Genomic DNA, 15,502 nt, shown 5'->3' on the forward strand with positions numbered 1-15,502 from the left:
GGTCAGACTGGTCTCTATTGCTATGACCAAAGGCACCTTTCCTCTCAACCCAGGACTGATAAAGATTTGAGAATGAGTAGCTTAGTAACCCTTGCTCTGAGGGGAACAAAAATGTGATGCCCAAGTTCTACACTGGTTCCCAGAGTCTCCAGAAGGATTTGGTCCCTTTTTTGCCCACAGTGGGAACTTGCTTGATGACACCCTTTATTGACTGCTTTCCCTGTCTCCTTGCCATTCGTCTGCTGGTGCTGCTTGCCCTCATCTCACATTAACTATATGCACTTGAATCTCAGTCTCCAGGTGTGCTTCTGGGGAAAGTGAGGCAGACACTGTCAATGAAAGAGAAACAAGATTGTAGCAAACACAGACAACCAGGAGGCCCTCTTTTCATAGGTGACCACTGACTTTTATAAATGGACCCCCAACCCAGACTTAGCCAATACTCTGAATGCTCAGAAGATAGGCTGGGCCAGAGTCTGGGTCTGAGGTGTCAGCCTCTGTCATACCAACTTGCTCTCCCCTGACTTCAGAGTTGGCTAGAGGCAGGCCCAGAACCTTGAAGTTGGACAGTCACAAAGTGTCTTGGGCACCAGAGTAGCCCAGGCCTCAGGCCCTACAGAGTTAAGTCCAGAATGACCTGCCTGGGAGGTCCCTTGGCCTCTGACTCTTCACCCTCTGCTCAGAGATACCTTCCCACCCAAGCTTGTGGAGAGGCCTGTCAAGTAGTGAGTCTGGCACTGTTTGTTTCTCCCTCCCTGCTAGCCTCAGTGTACACCACAAGGCCTATTCTGTGCCTAGGGAAGGGCGACCCAGCCATAGCCCCTATTACAGGCCCAGGCCACACCCCAAGTGGCCTCCAGGGGGCGCCGCTGCGAAGAGTGTCCTTGGACTCCTGAGCGCAGCGGCGGTGGGCAGGCGCCCGCCCCTCAAGCCCCCAGGTTCTGCTGGCCCGCCCCCTCGCCGGTGCTTCCCAGGCTGAGTCCCATTCGGAACTCCTCCCACCGTACGCGTGTTGTGCAGCCCACCGCTGCCTCCTTTCTTCCCCAACTTGAGGTCTGACCCCAAATCCTGGGCAGGCCCAGTGTCCACGTGTTGGTCTGTCAGTTCATCCTTTTGCGTGTGACCACAGGTCGGCGCGCCCTGCTCTGTCCACGGCAGGTGCAGGGTTAAAGCCGGGGGGAGGTTTTCCTGAGGCGGGAGGGGGGACGAGGGGCGGACCCCGTCCAGCCCCGCCCCGCGCCGGAGCCGAGCCGGAGCCCCGCCGGAGCCCGGCCTCAGCCCCAGCCAGAGCCGGCACCAGCCGAGCCGGAACGGCAGACCCCGCGCACCGGTGGCGCCGGAGCCCGGGCCGGTGAGTCCCGCGGGAGCCGCGCTCAGGGGAAGTTTGGGGCGCGGGGTGTAGAGCCCCAAGCGCGCTCACCGGGACCCGCCCCCCCTCCACGAGCTGGAAGTTTGGGGCCTCCGGAGGCCCTCGCGCCAGGGGCCCCAAGAAGCTGGGAAACTTGGGGATCTGCTGTTAGGGAACCCAGAAGTCAGCTGCCCACCCCTGCTGGAAACGCCCTGGACTCTGAGAACGTAGAGTCCAGTGTTCATGGGATCCCCAAACCATCCCCTACCCCACTTTCGGACACCAAGGTTGGCCTCTGGGGACCTGGCATGGCAAACCTGGGAGGGTAGACCTTGAGGGGAAATGTGGGACTCAGGCCTCCAGCCCCTCCCTTCTCAGTCCCAAACACCCTAATCTTGGCCTTTCGCTGGTGGGAATGGACGAACTCTATGGAATGGCTCCCAAAGGGGTTGTAAGGATACCCTGGAGTCTGATCCATGGCAGCAGGTGAGAGACTCTGATGGCTGCCCAGAGCACACTGGAAGCCAGTAAAGCGGAAGGTACAGTAAAACTCCACTTATGCAGGGCACCAGCATGAGGACTGTTGAGGGGAAAGAAAGAGGTCTAGGGTGAAAAGTCCTATCCTAGTCACCTTACCTCCCACCTAGACCTAGATTCGACCTGGGAGCAGTGAGGGCAGGGCATGGGAGGAGAACTCCTCATGGCCCATAGGAAGGGGTGAAGTTGCCTGGGTGACTGGGAGACTGCCCTCCTTCCCACTCTAGGAGGGCCTCCATAGCAGTGTGCTAGGCGGGGGGAGGGGGGGGGTCCTCCACCTGCTTTTCCCACCAGCGATTTTGGGCCAGCTCTGCCCTCAGCTACAGGCTGCTCATCTGTATCCTGAGGTCAGTGGCTGACCCTTTGCTTTCCCTCTCTCCTTTAGGTGAAGGCAAAGCCCCTGGACTGGCCAGACGTCCCCTTGTAGCCCTGGTAGAGTCAAGATGAGGTCCCATCATGCCCCTCAGTGAGGCCTGCAGCCTGAGCAGATAGCATGGCCTGCCACTGGAGGTGAACACCATGGCTACTGGAGGTGGCCGAGCCTTTGCTTGGCAGGTGTTCCCCCCCATGCCCACCTGCCGGGTATATGGCACAGTGGCATACCAGGATGGGCACCTGCTAGTGTTGGGGGGCTGTGGCCGGGCTGGACTGCCCCTGAACACTGCTGAGACACTGGACATGGTCTCGCATACATGGCTGGCACTGGCGCCCCTGCCCACTGCCCGGGCTGGTGCAGCTGCTGTGGTACTGGGCAAGCAGGTGCTAGTAGTGGGCGGTGTGGATGAAGGCCAGAGCCCAGTAGCTGCTGTGGAGGCCTTTCTGGCTGACGAGGGCCGCTGGGAGCGCCGGGCCACCCTCCCTCAGGCAGCCATGGGGGTTGCGACTGTGGAGAGAGGTGAGTGACCTCCCCAGGAAGGTCCTTCAGGTGCTCCAACACTCTCCATTCTTTCCTGATTTGGTCCCTTACCTTCCAAGATTCAGCAAGTGCTGTAAATTTTACCTAGGTGCCCTGGACATGGCTTTCCCCCTGTATTCTTCCCTACCTAGCTTTGAGCTGGGCTGGCAGCAGCCTTAACTGCCTTTTCCAGCTGTGAGGTGGGAGGCAGAGCCCAGGCTAGTCCCCAGCATGATGGGAGGCCCCACCCACCTCCCTCCCCTATTCCTTCTCTCCAAGAGTCAAGGAGGGGTGGCCCAATGACTCCCACAGTTATAAATAGTCTGGGAGAGGGGGAGGGGAGCAGGGCCCTGGCTCAGAGCCTGGCAAATGCTTAGATTCCTCATACCACACACACAAATCAGTGAGCCTGAGAAGGACAAAGGCCAAGCTGGCCCGGGGACAGTTGCCATGGAAGCCCATCTCCCTAAGGCCCCCAGCTGACTCTGAGGGCATAACAGAATAAGAACCTACTCTAGTGAAAGAGCAGGGCACAGAGGTGCTGACAGGACTCCAGGGCAGAAGGCCTGTGGACAGTACCCCCATCCCACAGGCCCAAGCCCCTCTCCCAACCCTGCAGCTGACCCTCAGAGCCCCCTCCCCAGTCGCAGCTCCATGCTGAACGGATCTCCATATGGCCCTTACTCCTGGCTTAAACCATTCTCCACCCTCCTTCCCCCATGAGAGTCCCCACCTTGTGGTCTCCAGGTCTGACCACCCGGCCCTGCTTGAATGCCAGATTTGGTTGCCATAGCGTCTCCAGGGAGACGGAGACGGATTATAATTAGATCTGCTGCCTCCTGCTCTTCACTTTGAGGGGCCCTGGCCAGAGTGGGAATCCTAGCTCTCCCAGCCTCCCAGGAGGGTTTCTGCTGCTGGAGAAGAGTACTATAAACATGTGTCCCAAACCACCCCCCACCTGATCAGGGCAATTGTCAGGATGGGGTGTCCTGGCCAGGCTTGGATAGAGTGTGAATTACTCTTTTCTATGCAGATGGTATGGTGTATGCTCTGGGGGGAATGGGCCCTGATACGGCTCCCCAGGCCCAGGTTCGGGTGTATGAACCCAGACGGGACTGCTGGCTTTCACTACCCTCAATGCCAACACCCTGCTATGGGGCCTCCACATTTCTGCATGGGAACAAGATCTATGTCTTGGGTAAGGACCTGGGGGATTTGGGAAAGGAAATGAAGTCCAGAAGCACCTATCCCTGTGGAGTGGTTGGGATTAAGCTTGGTTTGGGATGGTGGAACAAGAGAAGCTTTGTTGGGTTGAGCCAGGGTTGCTCTGAGGCTCTGACCTCTGGTGGTCTGCTGGGGCTGGAAAGCCAAACCCCACTACCTGAGGACCTTTGGGGTGGGTGATCCGTGCTCTGGTGTGCACACAGCTGGGTATGGGTGGCTGGGGTTGGCAGTGGTAAAGGCTCAGCAACCTGGTAAAGAAAGAGCCTGCTAGAGCCCCTGGGCTGCTTCCTAGGTCCCCCAATTCCATTGGCAGGGGGCCGCCAGGGCAAGCTCCCAGTGACTGCTTTTGAGGCCTTTGATCTGGAGGCCCGTACCTGGACCCGACACCCAAGCCTGCCTAGCCGCCGGGCCTTTGCTGGTTGCGCCATGGCCGAAGGCAGCGTCTTTAGCATGGGTGGCCTGCAGCAGCCTGGGCCCCACAATTTCTACTCCCGCCCACACTTTGTCAACACTGTGGAGATGTTTGACCTGGAGCATGGTAAGCAGTGGCTGGTCTGGGCAATCTTTCCACTTTTGGGGATGGAAGGGTACAGTGTGTGTGTCAGGGGGTTGATCTGACCTTCCCTGTCCTGTAGGGTCCTGGACCAAGCTGCCCCGAAGCCTGCGCATGAGGGATAAGAGGGCCGACTTTGTGGTTGGCTCCCTTGGGGACCATATCGTGGCCATTGGGGGCCTAGGTGAGTCTCTGATGGACTAGATATGTGAGGGGGATCCCAAGACAGGAAGGAAAGCCTCTCCTCCCTGCCCCACATGGGCACCACCTCCTGCCCTTCTATAGGCACTCCAGGGGTCAGGGCTTTGTGAAATTCCCTTTCCCAATCTGTGAAGCAGGCAGCAGATGGTCTACCTGACTCAGCTCTTAGGGTGTCCCTCAGTGCCTAACTGGGTTCTGTACCAGCAGGGTCCTAGGAAACAGGAACAGGACAAATGACCACTGAATACTGGAGAAATAGAAATGTGAATGAATAAATGAACAAGAGATGAATGGGGGCAATGAATAACAGGCCACAGATAGCCCATCCTGGGGCGATGCATGCTGGGTCATGCTCTTGGTTCAGGGAGCAAAAGAGCTGTAGGCCCTGCAGCCTGTGCCCTTTACAACTTCTGTCTCCTTCCTGCAGGAAACCAGCCGTGCCCTCTAGGCTCTGTGGAGGGCTTCAGCCTAACACGGCGGCGCTGGGAGGCACTGCCTGCCATGCCTACGGCCCGCTGCTCCTGTTCTAGTCTGCAGGCTGGGCCCCGGCTGTTTGCCATCGGGGGTGTGGCCCAGGGTCCCAGTCAAGCTGTGGAGGCATTGTGTCTGCGTGATGGAGTCTGAATGCCTGATGGGACCTGTCCCCTGGAGCAGCTCAGTGCCAAAAGCAGATGCCTGTGGTTCCTTTTGCTGCCAAGGAAGCTCACTGTGGCTCTGTGGGATGAGGGAGGCACAGGGCGGGGCACTTGAGTCACTGCCTCAGGGATTTGGGGGTGGCTTTCTCATCTTCAGCGCAGGACATACATACGCTTATACCCACATTTACCCCCCCCATTCATTCATGGACCATGCCCAGCTCCACCCTTGTTCTGGAACCTACTAGGCCCTCTGTCCAACTGGGAAGTAGGGGAAGGGAGAGCTGGTCTCGTACCACAGGGTCAGTGCCTACCTGGAGTTGAGTTGATCAGGCCCACCCCAATGGCTGTTCCTGAAAAATCCTGTCAGCCGGCCTTGAAGGCCCCTTTGGATCCAGGAGAGTTCAGAGAGGGTAGGAACACAGAGGGGTGGAGGGGTGGATGTAGGAACCTCCAGAGGGCCAGAAGAATGTTGGTTTTGGGCTCTTTACACTGCTGGCTGTGTGACTTTGGGCGAGTCATTTCACCTCTCTGTGCCTCAGCATCCTCATCTATAAATGAGGATCTCTGAAACCTTCCTGCCCTACCTACCTCACAGGGCTGTTGTGAGGACCTAGGGAGTTCAGATGTGGAAGTAAAAGTGCTGCTAAAATCTGGTATATAGCCCTTGGTGTGGACTCCTGTGTTGACCCTGCACCCTTGGCCCTCCTTTGGGCACCTTAACTCTCCCAAGGATGAGGGTCTAGAGGAGCCTTTAGGACCTGGCCTCTCCCAGAGTGTTCTGGTGTCTCAGCCCCACCTAAGCCTCAGTTTCTCTCTTGGTGACATAGGATGACCACCATCCCCCACTGCCCTGGGTGTTAGAGCACACTCACAGGAAGACCAGAGCTCAGAAAACTATAACAAAATGCCACACGATCAGGATGACCTCCAGAGCCATGTTACACAGCATTTCCTCAAAGCCTCTGTTCATCTCCATAGGGAGAGGTGGTCCAGTGGAAGTCCAGCAGGGGCTGCTCCCTCTGTCCCAGCTGTGGGGAAGCTGTCTCTTAGGCAGGACTGTGTGGCCACTCACTAGACCCCTAGAGGCAGTGGCCTCCCAGAGAATGCAAAACTGCCAGCCCTTGCCTTCTCCTCTGGTCTTTGCTGCCCACTAGTAGGGGCCATTGACTGTGCTTTCTCTGCCACCACACTGATTGCAAGGGGTTCACAGCTGGGTTTGCAGCAAGAATGGATTTGGGGTCCTGGAACCCACCCGCTGTGGCCAAAGTATCCCTCCGGGATCCTTAGCCTCCTGCAGGCCTTACCTCCTCTCACTCAGTGGCAGGGCTCCCAAGGCAGCATCTCCCCTGCCCAGCACAAGGTGTGTGGCACAGGCACCATAGGAGCAAGGCCTAGGGCCTGGCAGTGTCTTTCTCTAGCCTCTGAGATCCCTTGGGCTGCAAGCACAGACAGGCCACTGTGTCAGCTGTCCTTGTTTAATGTTCTGGACCAGTTTAGACACTCGGAGACCCCAGCATGAAGGTAATGCTGCAGCAGCTTGGGTCTTGGGGTCCCTGGGAGGTTAGGCAATGTGTCCGTGACCCGGGCCTGTGGCCCCATGTTGTCATTGCCACAGTGGCCACCCCGGGATGGCTGGCAGAAATTCTGCTGGTAAGTGGTGCAGATACGGGGAGGCTGGATCTGTGCAAAGTGGACAAGGCGCTGGGGGAGTTCACTGAGTCCTGGCCCTGACCGGAAATCAGCCTGGTAGGAGGATTCGAGGGGCCGCTGTTGATGCAACTCCAACTCACAGGGTGCCCAGCGCAGGAAGGTGTGCTGTTGCCACAGGCGCTCCAGGTCTTTCCGCCTTCCAATTCCCTGGAGCAGGCAATAAGGGCCCTCCTCAATGGTACGGGCCCTTGGCCCACAGTCCTGGTACCAGGCAATTCCTTGGGCCTCTCCTAAACCGAGGCCTGCCTAGTGATGCCTGACCTGTGCCTAAGCTTTCTGGCCTGTACCTCAGACTTTCTGGCCTGCCTTCCCAACCATACTTTCCATTTCAGAGTGAATGAATCCCCCGGAAAGTCAGTGGCCCCAGGATATTTGCACATTAGGCAAGCTGGTGGAGGAAACCAAAGTGGAGGTACATCCGTTTGGGGAATGATCTATTTCCCAGAGGAGAGAGGTTGTCAGGCAGACAGACACCCCTTTGTATAAAGGAGCCCTCCTTCCCCTCAGTGTCTTATCCCCTCCTCCCTACCTCAGCTTCAACCTGGGCTGGGGGCCTACCCATTCTGCCTTCTTTCTCTAGCACTCACTCTGTCGAAAGAAGTACGGTTGTCATGCTTGGAGAAGAAATGTTGCTGCGCTGGCTCCTTGAAAGACAGTGAGAAAGAAGGTGAATGAGAAAGAATGATGCCTACCTGTCCCCAAGACATTACCTCAGGGTCCCATAATGGAGGGAAGCTGCCAGGAGCCACCACCCTTAAACTGCTAACCTGCCAACACCCTGAAAGGGCAAATACAAATTAAAGCAACTACGTCACTCCTGGGCCATCTCATCCTGGCAGTTACTCCCAAAGCAGAAGTCTTTGGGGACACTGATTGAGGAAGGGCCTGAGGCATCTTCCAGGACATCCTGCCATCAGTGAGGCAATGGCTTGTTTCCATCAGGCCCATTAGCTCTATATCTGCCAGGACCAGGCTCCAGCTCTCTTGTTTCCCTCTTTTACTCCCTCATCAGTAATCCGGGCTCTTGGCCCTAAGGACCACCTTGAAACTGAAATTTCTCTCTATAGTTCAATCTCTCTCCTAAACTCCAGGCTCACTAGCTAACAGCCTGTTCCACATTGCAGGTAAATGTCAAATGGGCATCTCCAAACACATGACTGAGCTCTGTATCATTCCTCAAACCCACCCCATCTTCAGCCTCCCACAGATCAGGTCATGGCAGCTAGATCCTGCCAAACACCTTGGAGTCCCCTTAATTCTTTTCCTTCACAACCTACATCCAATGTGCCAGGAAATCCTGTTGATACCTCCTTCAATATATACCCAGGATCAGACCACTCCTCAGCATGGCCACTGCTTTCCCTGGTCCAAGTCACCTTCTTCTCATCCTGAATTACTGCAAGAGCTTCCTACTTGCCCCTTATCCCTGCTTCCAAGCTTGCCCTTCAGTCTATTGTCCTCTTAGCAGACAGAGTAATTATTTTAATATGTAGATCAGATCACATTCCTTGTTTGCCAAAATCCACAATAGTTCCATGTATTTGTAAAAGCCAAAGTCATCACAGAGGTCCCTGGGACCCACATGATTTTGATTTCTCTACTTCCTCCAGCCACACTGGCATCTTCACTGCTCCCCAAATACACTAGCTACTCACCTTGGACCTTAGTACTACCTGTTCCTTTTGCCTGGAACTCTTCTCCCAGCTGGCCATGACTCCCTCTCACCTGCCCCTTGGGAGGCCTTCCTTAACCACTACATCAGCAGTCCCATCACCCAACCCCACATTTTTAATTTTCTAATGAACTATATGACTACATATTATGATGTTGCTTATCATATGATGCCCCTGACTAGAGCATAAGCTCCTCAAGGGCAAAGGTTACTGTCTATCTTGCATCTATATCTCCAGCACAGAGCCTCGCACTGCGCTCAATTCGCGTTTGCTGTTAAATCAGTGAACAGGGACAGAGGGTCCCCAGGGCATTTGCTTTGGCCCAGTTGGGGCCAGAGAGCCATGCCCCATCCCCAGGCAGAGCAAGACCACTTCTCAGGCCCCTAGACCTCAGCAGGAATCTCTCCCAAGGCAGTCAAGTCTTTGCCCCCAGGACCCCACTCCCCAGCCACTCAGCTTCTCCTGCTGCAGGCCTGAATGTAGTACCTGACCTGGTAAGTTCAGTATTGGCTAGGTTAGGATATGAGCAACGGCTGACAGCAGGTTCCTAGGTAAAAGTCAGGGGCTAGCTCCATCCCAGATTCCTGAACCATAATCTTTAGAGTGGAGCCTTTAATAAGCTCCCCTATTGGGACCTCCTGCCTTAGACAGCTGGTTGTGGTCTCCAAATAGAATGAAAGCTCCATGAAGGTAGGAAGACAGCTTGCCTTACCTTTCATTCCTCATAAAACCAAGGTGATGCAACAGAAATTAAAAACCCAGGGCCCTTTTAGAAAAAAATATAGGAAAAAATCTTCAGAATCCAGAGACATGCAGAGTTTTTAGGCATGGCACCAAAAGCAAGAGCCATAAAAGAAAAAATTGATAAATTGGAATTCATTTGAAGTTTAAAAAAATTTGCTCTGTGAAAGTCCATATGAAGAGGATAAAAAGACAAGTTACTAACTGGGAGAAAATATTTGCAAACCACAGATCGAATAAAGGACTAGTATCTATATGAATAAAGAACTCTCACAACTCAACAGTAAAATAACAAACAATTCAACTGGAAAATGGGCAAATGACATAAAGACATTTCTTCAAAGGGCATATACAGATGATAAATAACACATGAGAAGATGTTCACCATCACTGAACATAATGGAAATGCAAATTAAAACCACAATGCACAAAATGTTGGTGAGAATTCAGAGAAATCAGAAATTCAGCGAAATCAGATCATTCATACATTGCAGGTGAGAATGTAGAATCTAAAACAGCCACTCTGGAAAACAGTTTGGCAGTTAAAAAAAAAAACCAAAAAACAACTTAACATGCAACTACATTATGATCCAGCAATTGTACTCCTGATCATCTAGCCCAAAGAAATGAAATTTTATGTTCACCCAAAAAACCTGTATATAAATGTTCATAGCAGCTTTATTTGTAAGAAATAAAAATGGGAATCAGCCCAGATATCTTTCAATAGGTGAATGGTTAAGTAAACTGCTATATACATACTACAGAATACTACTCAGTAATGAAAAGGAATGAACTGCTGATACACACAACAATTTGGATGAATCTTCAGGAAATTACACTGATCAAGAAAAATCAATCCCCAAAGGTTGCATGCTGTATCGTTCCATTTACATAACATTTTTGAAGTGACAAAATTTTAGAAATGGAGGAGAGACTGGTGGTTGCCAGGTGTCAGAGTCAAGGGAAGAGTGGAGGAATGAGAAGCTGGTGGGTGCAGTCACTAAAGGGCAAGACCAGGGATCCTTGGGATGTTGGTCAGTATCTGGACTGTAGTGGTGGCTACAAAAACCTACACAGGTGATAAGACTTTATAGATCTTGATGTACACACACAAGTGAGTACAAGTTAAACTGGGGAAATCTGAATGAGATAGGTGGATTGCATCAATGTCAATGTCAAGGGTTATGATATGATACTATACATTCGCAAAATGTTACCATTGGAGGAAACTGGGCAAAGCGTACTATTTCTTACAACTATTTATAAATCTACAATCATCTCAATAAAAATTTCAATTAAAAAAACCTGGGAGTCTGGGACATCTTCCAATTAACCCCTCCAATTTCTTCCCCATTTCAATCCTCAGCTATAAAATTGTACACAGTCCTACAATGTGGAGGCAGCTCTGACTCAGGCAACTCATTCTTCTTATAGTGACAGGATAATCTATCGACTCCCACTGACTTGAGTTTTATTCTCACAACTGTGGGAGCCTGGTAAAAAGTGCAGTCATTTCCTCTCTATCCAGGCAGTTCTGAGTATCCTTGTCCCTGAGGAGAATTTCACCTGCATCTTTGTTTCTAAAACAAAGGGCTACTTTTCCACTGAGGTGGTAAAACCCATGGTCTCTGAGCAGGTGGGGCTTGGGCTGGGGTTCCAGCTGAAGAAGACTTGGAGGAGAGGTAGGTTTCCTGGGATGGGTCAGTGTTTGCATGTGGGAGGGCTAAGTGTCCCTGTGGAGGCTGGGCAGTGTGCAGTCAGCCGGATACTGAGTGAGGAGCCCCTGTGGCAGACTGAGGAGTGGTGGAGGGTGAGGCAGAGGAAGGGACACAGCAATCATGGCACCACCAATGAGGGACCTGACTCCAACCAAGCCCCTGGGACTCTTGTCTGACCTTAAGAACAAACAATACCGGGATTATATTTCCCAAGTGTCAGGCAGGTGAAGGCTAGAAAGAAATGAAAAAGAAAATGAATAAAAATAAAAAAGAGTTTTCTTACATCTGAATGACAAAATTTCTACCTGCTCCAAACTGAAGTAAAGTGGATGCTGTATCTTGGAAAGGTCTTCAACAAGAATAGCTACAATCAGCCAGCTGACACCTGGTATCTCTCAGCTAATAAGAGAAAAGAATGCACACCTTCCTTGAGCAGCCCAGCTAACTAAAACAGCTTTCGATCTAGAAGGAGCCAGGAGACTTGGCATTTGTACAACCGGAACCCAATACACAGATCATACTGTTTGGGGTTACTGATAATGCTGATAAATGCTTTATGTAGCAAGTCTTCAATCAAAACATGTGCCCAAATATGTCCCCCACTCTGTTCCTGGAGGACAGATTGAGAGCACATTCGGTTCTTTGGGATGAGAGCTGCCACTGAGGACTACTACAAACACCTAGCAGGAAGTCCCCAGGTTGCTTCTGTCCCTGCACTACCCAGACCTCATCACTCTCTCAGGGAGGGTAGCCCCGGATGAGCAGTCTGGAGCTGCATTTCGGCCTGGCTCAGTAGGCTGTGCCAGGCAGTCCTTCCAACTGGCATGCTAAGGAAATTCAGGCTCTGCAGCACAGCAGACTCCAAGACCCTGTTCTTGGCCTGGGAAAGCAATTTGTAGAGAATCCAGGTGGCCAAATAGGACCTGGCTAGAGGCTGGGAAGCAAGAAGCTGCAGTGGGCAGAGCCTGTTCCAGGCATACCTCCAGGTCCCCCTTAGCCCTCTTCCATCCTAATCTAGCCCAGGAGTCTTATCTGAGCACACTTTTCCCCAGATTGCCTTCCTTCTGACCACTGGGATGCCCTGGAAGAAGATGGAGGGAAGATGGGAGGAGGTGTTTCTTCTCCTGGCTCCAACTCAGGCCCGCCCCCTCCACACGACTCTCTCCTTCTGGGTTCTAGGAGCACCCCCTTCCCCTTGTCCCTTCAGGCCCAGCAGTACTGATAACTCAGTTTTACCACCCTGTGAGACTGCTTTTTCCTGAAGCCCCCACACCTACTCTTCTGAATGTATACCCTCCTGAGTTCCCCTGTTCTGAGTGGGCTTTTTACTGTTGTGACTCTGACTAATACTAGTGCCTCCTTGTCTCCAGGCCTGGAAGTAGTGGAGGGCCTGGATCCCTCCATCCCTCTCCTGTTTTCTGGAAGCCTTTTCCAGCCACCCTAGGCCACTTTTGCCATCAATCCTTTCCAATCCTCCTTAGCTAGGCATGGGAGTAGGTACCTGCTACTTTTAATGCTGTCTCCCTGACCAGAGGAGGCCTCCTACTCACTCCTGAGCCCCTGGACTATAAAGCTGACTGTGAGCTAGAGTGGACTTTCACCGCATGAAGGAATCTGTGCTGAAGGGCAGCTGTTGGCACAGTTCAGGGCTTACTTCTTGGGTTCTAGAGGCTCTTTCCCTCTGGCCATTCATCCCACCTAGGCCCTGACCTTCCCTCCATGCAGAAGGAGCACTGGGCAAGACTGCCTGGTACTGGCTGTACTCCATGCTATCTGCAGGGGGAAGACCTGATATTTCAGGGAAGAGGGCCCAGGCCTCATGCAAGTCCCAGGGCTAGGCTGGCCTCGTGACAGTCCAGCTGTGGTGGTGCTGAGGATAATGCTCTTGGGGCCAGAGAAGCAGAATCTGGCCCAACCGCCCTAGTTGCCTCCAGGGCCACCTTTTACCTGACATCGCTGCAGGAACACTGCTGGAGGCTGGGGCTTGGCTGCAAGACGGTATTCTCGAGAACTTTCACCCTTGAATTGGCCTCTGTAGTGCCCATAGAAGCCATTGTTGTGCTGTAACAAGGCAGGCTTAAAGGTGAATCCCAGCCAAACCCCCACTCTGAGTCCCAGACCTTGGGTCCCCCAGGCTAGAAGCCTCTCCTGGGAGCTCCTCACAGAATAGAAAGAATCAGAGAACAGGGGACACCCTGGGCGAGGGGCCAGCTGAGAGCCCAGGGGGAGACATCTCCCTTTACCATTAGAGCAGTTGGCCTCAGCTGTGCTGGTCCACCTGGGAGGGTTATGTGTGTGTGTAAGGAAGGGGTAATTTCCTTCTTTCCTCCCTCCCTCCCCTCTCCCTCCCTCATTGCTTTCTCCCTCCCTCCTCCTTTCTCTCCTTCTCTTTCTTTCCTTCTTTCTTCATAGGGTCCTAACATGGGCTAGGGTGACAGCAGTGAGAAGACAGAAAGATCCTGGCCCCTATGAACTTTCCTTCTGTTGGGGGAGAGAGACAAGTGAAAAGGGTCAGGAAAAAAATAACCTGATGACTAGATCGAGTGACAGGGAACAGGGACAGCACCTCATGACAATGGGGGTGATACTTGACCATGAGAGCAGTGGAAGAGCATTCTATGTGGTGGGAAATGCAGGTGCAAAGATATAGAGGCCAGAGAGAGAGTAGTGTTGGAAGAACAAAAGAACAACAAAAAGAGGCCTTATGACTTAAGGATTGTGACCAAGCTGGGGAGAAGCCAGGTGAGGTCAAGGAGAGACAGGGCCTAGACTGGGTTAGAAATATGAATTCTCTTCTAAAAGCAAGGGAAGATTTCAGCAGGGGAGGGGATCAGATAGGTTCTGAATTGGTGTGACTTATGAAGCACTGAGCAGACTTTTGAGAACAGTGCCACCGTCTAGTGATGCAGTTTTTCCCCAGGGGATCTGAAAGGAAGTCCCTTTCATTGTCCTAATAGGTCAAAGGTCCCAGAAGAGCAAGGATTAAATGGATCCATATTTTGCATCTATTGACAAAGTTATGAACATCTGTTCGCCACACATTTTGCTATTCTGGAGCGAGTAGGGCACCCTCTGAAACTGGAGCACCTAAGCAAGGGATCAACTTGCCAAAAGAAGTATTTCACCAACAGTGGATACCTTCTAGAGACAATTTCAGAGGTAAGGACCGACAGAAGACAGAAATGAGCCCCTATCAAGGGTATAAGGAGCTGTACTGCGCTGATATCATTAGGCTGACAACATGGATGACCAAGTCTGGTCAATGAACTCCTAATGGCCCAACCTCATTGTCCTGAATGCTCCCTGGATAGGATAGTGCATCTAGTCCACTCCATGATCATAGCCCTGAGGAGAAAGAATTTGTCCCAAGCTGGCCTCTGGCCATCAAAGTGGGTTCCTAAGTATGATTGGGAAGCCCCTTATCTTTTCATTCCACTGAGGGCTTGGGTCTTCCAACTTATCTGTCCATCCTTCTACTACCTGTCAAGCACCCCTTTCTATTCAGTTTAGTTCAACAGTATTTATTGGGCCTTTACTGTATTCCAGGCATGGGACAAGATGTGGAACATACATATAGAAGAAAACAGTGTTTAAATAAATCCTAAAGATGTTCTCAGTCTAGACAGCAGTCAAACTACACAAGTTTGGTGGGGATCAACCAAAGGACTGGAAATAAATGGAGCAGCTGGAGAACTAAGAGGATCAGCTAGTTAGCATGAGACCAGGATACATGGAAGGAGACATGGTGTCAGGAAGACGAGGTAAGCTCAGGATGGCTGAGGGGGAGTGCGTAGTTTGGCGGTACCCCTTGAACCTGGATGCCAGATGAAACCTTTCTTGCTTTACTCTTAGGATTCATTCACATTACAGGTACTACCCCAGGGCCAGGGGCCAGGATTAATTGTAAAGTGTACTCTTACCCAGGAGCCTACTAAAGCACTTTGCATCTTTCCAGGAAAGGAGCAGAAAAGGCAAACTTTCCTCTTGTTTTTTTCAGGCTACATCTAGAGAAAGAGCATCTCAGCAGGTCAACTTCTTGTTGCTTAGTGACAAAGGGAGGTTGTGACTACACAATGCTCCTAATTGTTGAGGCAGTGCCCAGCCTGCTAACCCTCTGTGCTTCCTGCTCTGTTCTTAATTCTCTCTGAGAGAAAGCTGCCCCTCAGCTAAAAGCTTGGGAGAAGTTTTTTGTGTTGGTGGGAGAGTTTTTATATAAAGAAACATATAAGGCTCCACAGTGGAGTCTGATGAACACACAGACAAT

The 15,502-nt window shown here is 52.2% G+C and overlaps 2 protein-coding genes across 7 annotated transcripts; one reads left to right on the forward strand and one right to left on the reverse strand.

Annotated features, from left to right (window-relative positions):
* Nucleotides 1-124: 124 nt before the first annotated feature.
* CIMIP7 (ciliary microtubule inner protein 7) lies at nucleotides 125-15,273 on the reverse strand. Of its 6 annotated transcripts, none has more exons than XM_072940798.1 (5): nucleotides 13,766-14,252; nucleotides 13,186-13,299; nucleotides 7,694-7,750; nucleotides 6,701-7,277; nucleotides 125-329 (listed from the first exon to the last, which is right to left on the reverse strand). In XM_072940798.1, exons 1-4 carry the CDS (start codon nucleotides 13,832-13,834, stop codon nucleotides 6,858-6,860), a joined length of 660 nt encoding a protein of 219 aa, XP_072796899.1. In that variant the 5' UTR covers nucleotides 13,835-14,252; the 3' UTR covers nucleotides 125-329; nucleotides 6,701-6,857. The 6 variants fall into 6 exon arrangements, with proteins under 6 accessions (XP_072796899.1, XP_072796900.1, XP_072796902.1 ...); XM_072940799.1 differs by having other exon boundaries at nucleotides 126-329; nucleotides 6,701-7,274; nucleotides 13,766-13,994; XM_072940801.1 differs by having other exon boundaries at nucleotides 127-329; nucleotides 13,805-13,993.
* Nucleotides 1,193-6,056, forward strand: KLHDC8B (kelch domain containing 8B). The gene is made up of 6 exons (XM_072941263.1): nucleotides 1,193-1,351; nucleotides 2,271-2,780; nucleotides 3,814-3,978; nucleotides 4,318-4,542; nucleotides 4,640-4,741; nucleotides 5,186-6,056. Exons 2-6 carry the CDS (start codon nucleotides 2,405-2,407, stop codon nucleotides 5,380-5,382), a joined length of 1,065 nt encoding a protein of 354 aa, XP_072797364.1. The 5' UTR covers nucleotides 1,193-1,351; nucleotides 2,271-2,404; the 3' UTR covers nucleotides 5,383-6,056.
* Nucleotides 15,274-15,502: the final 229 nt, after the last annotated feature.

The sequence above is a fragment of the Vicugna pacos genome, chromosome 17 (assembly GCF_048564905.1).
Source record: "Vicugna pacos chromosome 17, VicPac4, whole genome shotgun sequence".
Taxonomy (NCBI): Eukaryota; Metazoa; Chordata; class Mammalia; order Artiodactyla; family Camelidae; genus Vicugna; species Vicugna pacos.